Source organism: Chanos chanos, chromosome 7 (genome assembly GCF_902362185.1).
Source record: "Chanos chanos chromosome 7, fChaCha1.1, whole genome shotgun sequence".
NCBI lineage: Eukaryota > Metazoa > Chordata > Actinopteri > Gonorynchiformes > Chanidae > Chanos > Chanos chanos.
Window position 1 is genome coordinate 9,547,791 of NC_044501.1, and position 7,500 is coordinate 9,555,290.

Below are 7,500 nucleotides of genomic sequence, written 5' to 3' on the forward strand. Positions count from 1 at the left end.
CAAGTCTGGGTTAATATCATCTTTGACCCATTCCTTCATTTCACACAGAGCGGAGTGATACTTACCCATCCTCCATGCCAGGCTGGAGGTACAGGTGAGCGTGTACCGGCCGCAGTCTCTGAATGACATGGATACACAGCCTCTGGAACATCTGACACACAGAAACGAGCATCGTTAGGAAAGAGTGAAAGCGTGTGTGTGTGTGTGTTTGTCTGTTTCATACTCACAAGACAAAACACATGCTTGCGAGCTTAAGTAATAAAAAAAAAACAAAAAAAAAACCCAGCATTCGTGTGGCGCTCACCTGTCGTACAATCTGATTGGGACACTTAATGAGAATCTGCATTGGCCACCAGTTATCATCAGCCATCCGATCCAAAAACCACTGCCGAGAAAACGGGACACGCACAGACACCGTTATACCCTCTGATCTCCAATACTTGGGATGTCTCTCTCTCTCTGTGTGTGTGTGTGTGTGTGTGTGTGTGTTTGAGAGGTCTGTGAGGTGGCGCGTCTTTGTACATTAATGTATTAGGCATGGCCGTCGTGTGGAGAAACTGTACTTGGCCGTACCTCACAAGCTGCCTGACTGTTGTTGAACTGTTTGGTCAGAAGCTCGATCCACTGCAGCATCGTCGGCTGAAAACAAACGCGAAACAAAACAGAAGTCACATTACGGTAATTTTACCGAAAAAGAAAAAAAAAGGCTGATTTCATTCTACAGAGCAGTGGAAAAAGCACAGTTGTTGAGTTTCATCTTTTCCATGCTGTCTCACCTTTTCCTTGGAGTGAATGAAGGTCTCCAAGACAAAGGAGGTGCTGAGCTGTAATGGGAAATGCAAAGCAATGACCAGTGAGCGATAACACGTCAGGGTCCTACATAAAAAACTATACACTGTGTACAGATGGTTATCAGTTTTAACAGAGACACTGCCATGGCGAGCATTGTGAAAGCGGGGTGTTGAAGGTACTGTGTGTCACCTTTGCAGTCATCAGTGAGATGGCTTTAGGGTCAGGTAAAGTGCTCGGTATACTGCTACACAGCTGCCACATAAACCTACAGAGAGAAAGAGAGAGAGAGAGAGAGAGAGAGACAGACAGACAGAAAAAAGGATAGATAGACCAAAAGAGAGAGAGAGAGAGAGAGAGAGAGAAGAGAAAGAGAGAGAGAGAAAGAGAGACAGACAGAAAAAAGGATAGATAGACCAAAAGACAGAGAGAGAGAGAGAGAAGAGAAAGAGAGAGAGAAGAGAGAGAAGAGAAAAAGAGAGAGGAGAGAGAGAGAGAGAGAGAGAAGGTAAAAAGAAAAAGGGACAGGGGTGGTGAGGAGAAGGGGTGATGAGAAATCGTGGGTCCGAAAGGCCAAGATGAATTCCTCTGTGTCACCACGTATTCAAAGGGGTTAGGAGATGTTAGACAGCGCTTACCCAAAGTAAGTGTGTTCAAAGATGTTTTTGTCCTGGAGAAACTGCATGTTGTCGTGCCAGATCCACTAAAGGGGGGAGAAACAAAAAAAAAAAGAACAAGAACAGTGAGAAGTTGTAAGGAGACTTTGAGGAGATTCAGTGATGAAAGACAGAGGGGAAAACGAAAAAAAAAAAAAAGAGCGAAGAAAGCAGATGACTCCCACCTCCAGCAGATCAGGAGAGACATCAAAGTTAAAATCCTTCCCGTTTTCTTCCTCTGGTTCCACTCGCTTATAAAACAACATGTAGGCACTATGGGTCTGAGAGAGAGAGAGAGAGAGAGAGAGAGAGAGAGAGAGAGAGGAAAAACACACGAGAATCGATAAACATTAGGGTGGGCCAACAATATCATATCAAAACAGGTGGAACAGCTTGTTGGCTTGGATGTGATCAAGCCATTTTGTTTAGCTTCGTCAGTATCACCAGCAAAGGGACAAGGAAACCCATTATAAACAGGGGTCTGAGATTGTTTGAATTTCAAACCTTTTCAAAAGAGAAGTCCATGAACTTGTCGGTCACCGAATCATAGGTTTTAGTCTAAAATGGAAGAAATGATGGAACATTTTTAACAATAATCACAGTTTTGCTCGTTTCACCAATGTGAAATAAACCAAGGCAGGGAACGCTTCAGTGGTAACAGCGTACTATGACGTGAATACATCATTTCTGTTAGATATCACTGAGTTTTTGTCGGATATCATTGGGCGTTACCGTCATCTCTCCACCGAAGCACTCTGAGGCGAGCTGGGCGGAGTCAAAGGGCTTCACCTCGGCATCATTGAACAAGTACCTGAAACAGGAAGTTACATCACACAGAAGGTACATTAGAGCTGAGGTTTCTCTCACAGAGTTACACCAAAACTGAGGCAATTCACGCATTAGAGGATTACATTAGAGGAAGCTCCCATATCAATTTAGGACAAACACAATAGTGCGGCATTTAATTGCCAGTGACTGTAAAATGAACTGTGATGTAATGAAATAGTTCTGATTCAGTTCCGTTTTTTTGTTGTTGTTGTTGTTGTTTATTCCGTCTTCCTCACCATTTGTTGTTTTTGTAGGCGTGAGGGTTGACTATGTCTCTGATGAAGCTGTAGTAGTGGCCTCCGTCCGCCGTGCCCGTGTGCACCGTCACGCCGATCAGGTCGTACTCGTAGCTCTCCGCCACCTTCGCCTCGCTGTCGTCACGGAAACCTGCCGTGGCAACGCGTCAGACGGTTCAGTTCCAACAAATGCCTACTAAATGCGCAAATGCTGGTTGTTGAAATAACACACCGATAATGACCCGCTGACACTACTCGCTGAAGGGACCACTTTAAGTCTGTAGTAATTGCTGCCAAACAAATAGTGGCTTTGAGAGGAGGTTTACAAAGGAGCCACTTAAAAGAGCTGCTCTTTTAACCATCATAAGAATAATCCAGAAAAATGGACTGAGGAGGTTTAGAAGAGTTTAGCTTTGTTCTCTACAAAGCCTTGCTCATTTGCGAAGCCCTGTGAAGGGGAGGCAGGTGAACCTGGGGAAGGTCTCCTACCTTCTTTTCTGTCTCCCTTGCCCATGAGGAAATCTTCGGTGTACGAGGTCATGTCCAGACGGAGAGGGAAAGAGAAGTGTGTGTTCACTTTCTCCTTCATCATGGTCACCATGTTAAAGGTGTAACGCATAGTGTTGAAACTCAGGATCCGCGGCAGCTTCTTAAAACACGCCCTGGGGGGGAGGGGGGGGGCGAAGCACACAAAGGAGGAGAGGATAATCTTAAAATGTTTTGTTTGTGTGTTTTAAAAAAAAAAAAAAAGGGGGGAAAAAACTGTACAGGTTACTGTAGGAAAAGATAAACGGAAAAGAAAAAAAAAAAACCTTACTCTGAGAGGTTTGTTTGAAGTGGGTCTTATCCCAAGAGCAACTGTGAGGGTGTGTGTATTTCAAACTCTTCAGACATGAAAACGCAGACAGAGAGCGCATGCTTTAAGCTTGAAGCCGGTAACACAGACTTGGGCTCACCTTTTCTCCGCCCGCACTTTCTTCCCACACTGAGAGCACGTGTACATGTTATCCCCCTCCAGAGTGTCTTTGATGGTCACCTCATCCAACGATTCCTGAGACAAACAGTTATTTATTAGACATTTACTTATTCATTTCTTTATTTATTTTTACCACGGCACGGTTGTTTACAGATACTGGGTAGGCTTTCTTGTCAAAGTCTAATCTCATCTCATCTTATAATTCTCTTTGAATGTTTGATGTTGAACAATGAAAATATAATGACAATCTGTTTAAGAGGTGCTGTGTCTGCATACATTCCACTCAAAATGTGAACCTCCTGCTGCTTTATACTACTGGACTACATCTTCTTTACAGGCACAGGATAACAGCTGTCCAGAGTGTGTGTGTGTGTGTGTGTGTGTGGGTGATGTGTGGATGTGTGGTAATGTACTCACATAGATATTCTTCATGTCAGCGACTTGACACCTGACTGTGTAGAACTCCTCGGCCGTCTGACTCACATGATCACAGTCCTGCGGAGACATGGCCAGATGTCAAAACACGCACGCACGCACACACACGCAATCACTCACGCAATCACTCACGCAATCACTCACGCAATCACGCACGCACGCACGCACGCACGCACGCACGCACGCAATCACTCGCGCACGCACGCACGCACGCACGCAATCACTCACGCACGCACGCACGCACGCAATCACGCACGCACGCACGCAATCACGCACGCACGCACGCAATCACGCACGCACGCAATCACGCACGCACGCACGCAATCACGCACGCACGCACGCAATCACGCACGCACGCACGCAATCACGCACGCACGCACTCCCTCTTTTTCAGTCTGTAGTGCACTATTCCCAACAGGTGTCCTGACATTCTTACCAGCGAGACAACGTTGTTGGTAATGACTCCTCCGAATAACGTCTTGACTGTGTTTTTCTGCAGAAATACATGAAAAATAATACACCCAACACGTTACACATTACATGGTTATTTAAAATATCATAATTATAAACATAAACATTACAGTACATGCCCAAATATCTGAATGGAAAATATCCCTTTATTTATTGAACACTCAGTGAAAACAGAGCTCAGTTCACCTTCAGAAGCTACCACCTTTAACCTGACCTCCCTCTGACACTATAATGCCCCCAGACATCTCCCCATTCACTACAGTCTATCCAGCATTTTCCCATCGACAGACAGACAGGTGGGCAGACAGACAGACAGGCAGGCAAACAAACAAATGGACGTACAAGATCCTGAGACATCTCCTCGATCTTTGTGATAAGGTCGGTGAAGAACTCGGTCATGTCTTTCTGCTCTCCCGTGTTGAGCGGCTGTTTGTCCATAGTGTAGGTCTTACAGAACGGCCGGGGATTGTACGCTTTACGCTCACTCTCCTACACACACACACACACACACACACACACACAAATGCACACACGACAGAGGACAGGAAAGAAAGGCACAAAAAATTAATCATGACGTTTGAAAAACTGAGCACAGGTAAATATAACTGAGCATCATCAGTATTGTCTCTGCGTGTGTGTCTGTGTGTGTGTGTCTTACCATAAGATAGGTAAACATCTTTTGTAGCTCCAACAGTGTGGTCTTATGTTTGATCTCCTCAGAGTACTGAAAAACACATGAAAAAGAGAGAGAGAGAGAGAGAGAGAGAGTGCTATAGTGCGCGGGAGGTTGAGCGAGCGACTATGTAAATAATTCAGATAAAGAGTGTGTAAGTGAGAGTGTGTGTCGGTTCAGACAGAGACAGCGTGTGGGACAGCGTGTGGGACAGTGTGTCTAACCTTGGCAGTGAACACAGCCTGTCTGGCCTCTGGGATCATGTAGAGCTGTTGGATGGTGGAGGCCAGGTAACAGGTGGCTCCCAGGTTAGTCAGGCCCACGAAACGACACTCAGCACGCACGTCGTCGTGGGGCCAGTAATCCCATTTATACGGCGCGTGGGAGGCTGAGGACACGACACAGATTAACGCAAAGTGACATTTACATCTGCTGTTTTAGCTACCAAATAAAAGCATACACAGATCAAAAATGTTCAAGCCACTTTACACATTAAGATTACAGCACAAAAACCCCCCCCCCAAAAAACCCCAAAAAATCTACCAAAACGAAGCGACACTCAGAGACCAAAACTCTCTGCCCCCTCTCACTAGATTTCAAAACCCTCTATATAACACACAAAGAACATCCCCCCACCCCCTAACCACCTACCCACACCTTCATTCAGCCTCACCCTACAAACTCCTCCTCCCCCCAGGTCTGCTCACCCTGCGTGTGCTGGGACATGATCCAGCTGTGGAGGAGCCTGTAGTTCTCCACGGAGCCTTTGACCATCTCCACCAGCAGGTCGTAGGCGGCGGCCCGGGCCGAGTGGGACTTGCATTTGGGCTGCTGGCGGTCCTTCAGGCTGGGCAGGAGGAAGAGCAGGTCGTGCGTGTCCCGTAAGAACTCCTGGCCCTCGCGGGAGAACTTGAAGGGCGGCTTGTGTTTGAGGACGCTGGTGGCCAGACGCAGCAGGCCTGTCAGCCCGTCGTCCTCTATCGTCCCGTCCTGCTGATCCAGGATCTCACGACTGGGACGGAGCGAGGGAACCGAGGAGGAAGAGGAGAGAAAGCAGAGCAGAGAGAGAGAGAGAGAGAGAGAGAGAAAAAGGGATTCAGCTACAACAATCAATAACATTTGGCAAGACAGTTTTCTTTCTCTCTCTCTCCGTCTCTCTCTCCGTCTCTCTCTCCGTCTCTCTCTCCACACACACATATACATACATACATACATACACACACTTATATAAACCCCAGAAAAACAGACACTAACATATTTATGTTATATTTATAACACATTTATAAGGGAACACATGAAAAGCTTTTGAGGTTACAGGAATTAATGAACTTATTTCAATATCATTTACGTCATGTATTATTTGTGCTTTTAAGTCATCCACCATTCTGTAGAAAAACAACCAAGGTGTGGCTGTCCTCCTGTATTCTCACGAGTGACTCTGGCCCCTCACCTGCGGATGCAGTCCGCCAGGTGTCTGGCTAAAGCATCCAGGTCCAGCAGAGTGGTCTGACTGGCGTCTTTGACGTGGATGTTATCGATGAGTTTACACAGCAGCCAGAAATACTCCTTACAGCCTGTCCTTAGCAGCGGCTCCTCCTCGTAGTCCTCCACCTGCACACACGGGCGTGCAACACGCTTCATCAATCACCACCCCTGATACTGGGCCGCAGGGCACTACCTTCCACTGACTACTGGTTTGACTAAGACAATGGATCACTTGAGTACAGCATCAAGGTTAACCAGTGGGTAACTAGTTTGTTTTTAATGCTTTGTCTTATCTGAGTGTACGTGTGTGTGTGTGTCTGCCACAATGCTTTGGTGTGACTAGATGATGCCAGAAGTACTATTATGAAACATGAAAACCATTTGAACATAGATTTGTGAGGCTGTTGGCCACATCTGAGAAATAAGAAGTGAAGGGTGTTTCTAAACTCGTACTTCTACTTTACACACTCATAATGAATGGTTTGAGAGCCCTCTCTGTGTGTGTGTGTTTGTGTGTGTGGTCGTGAATATATATACATAAACTCACTGAGTGGTTTCAGAGACTGTCTCTATGTATGCATTCGTGTGTGTGTGTGTGAGTGAGTGTGTGTATGTGTGAGTGTGTGTGCGTGCGCATGTGCACATGTGTATGTGTGAGTGAGTCTGTGTGTGTGTGTGTGTATATATATATATATATATATATATATATATATATGGTCAATATATATATAAACTCACTGAGTGGTTTCAGAGACTGTGTATGCGTTCATGTGAGTGTGTGTGAGAGTGAGTGTGTGTGTGTGAGAGTGAGAGTGTGTGTATATATATACATTTATATATATAAACTCACTCTGAGCGGTTTGAGAGCCTGAGCGTCGGGAAGGAACTTCAGCAGTGTTGAAGCAGCGAGTAACAGGAATGATCTGTTAATGGACTCTCCTCCCTCCAACC

The 7,500-nt window shown here is 45.8% G+C and overlaps 1 protein-coding gene across 1 annotated transcript in view; it reads right to left on the reverse strand.

Moving 5' to 3' along the window:
- usp34 (ubiquitin specific peptidase 34) overlaps window positions 1–7,500 on the reverse strand; it is a 50,576-nt gene that overhangs the window by 11,815 nt on the left and 31,261 nt on the right. Inside the window, exons 38-57 of the mRNA XM_030779589.1 lie at window positions 7,400–7,500; window positions 6,515–6,675; window positions 5,772–6,076; window positions 5,289–5,452; window positions 5,050–5,115; window positions 4,734–4,880; window positions 4,357–4,413; window positions 3,903–3,980; window positions 3,466–3,560; window positions 2,999–3,171; window positions 2,510–2,660; window positions 2,178–2,256; window positions 1,950–2,003; window positions 1,631–1,726; window positions 1,428–1,492; window positions 982–1,057; window positions 777–824; window positions 574–639; window positions 305–385; window positions 66–151 (exon numbers count right to left, since the gene is read on the reverse strand). The exon at window positions 7,400–7,500 is cut by the window's right edge and continues 52 nt beyond it. Of these exons, the coding sequence (XP_030635449.1) occupies window positions 66–151; window positions 305–385; window positions 574–639; window positions 777–824; window positions 982–1,057; window positions 1,428–1,492; window positions 1,631–1,726; window positions 1,950–2,003; window positions 2,178–2,256; window positions 2,510–2,660; window positions 2,999–3,171; window positions 3,466–3,560; window positions 3,903–3,980; window positions 4,357–4,413; window positions 4,734–4,880; window positions 5,050–5,115; window positions 5,289–5,452; window positions 5,772–6,076; window positions 6,515–6,675; window positions 7,400–7,500 (2,149 nt within the window). The remainder of the gene's footprint in view (window positions 1–65; window positions 152–304; window positions 386–573; window positions 640–776; window positions 825–981; window positions 1,058–1,427; window positions 1,493–1,630; window positions 1,727–1,949; window positions 2,004–2,177; window positions 2,257–2,509; window positions 2,661–2,998; window positions 3,172–3,465; window positions 3,561–3,902; window positions 3,981–4,356; window positions 4,414–4,733; window positions 4,881–5,049; window positions 5,116–5,288; window positions 5,453–5,771; window positions 6,077–6,514; window positions 6,676–7,399) is intronic.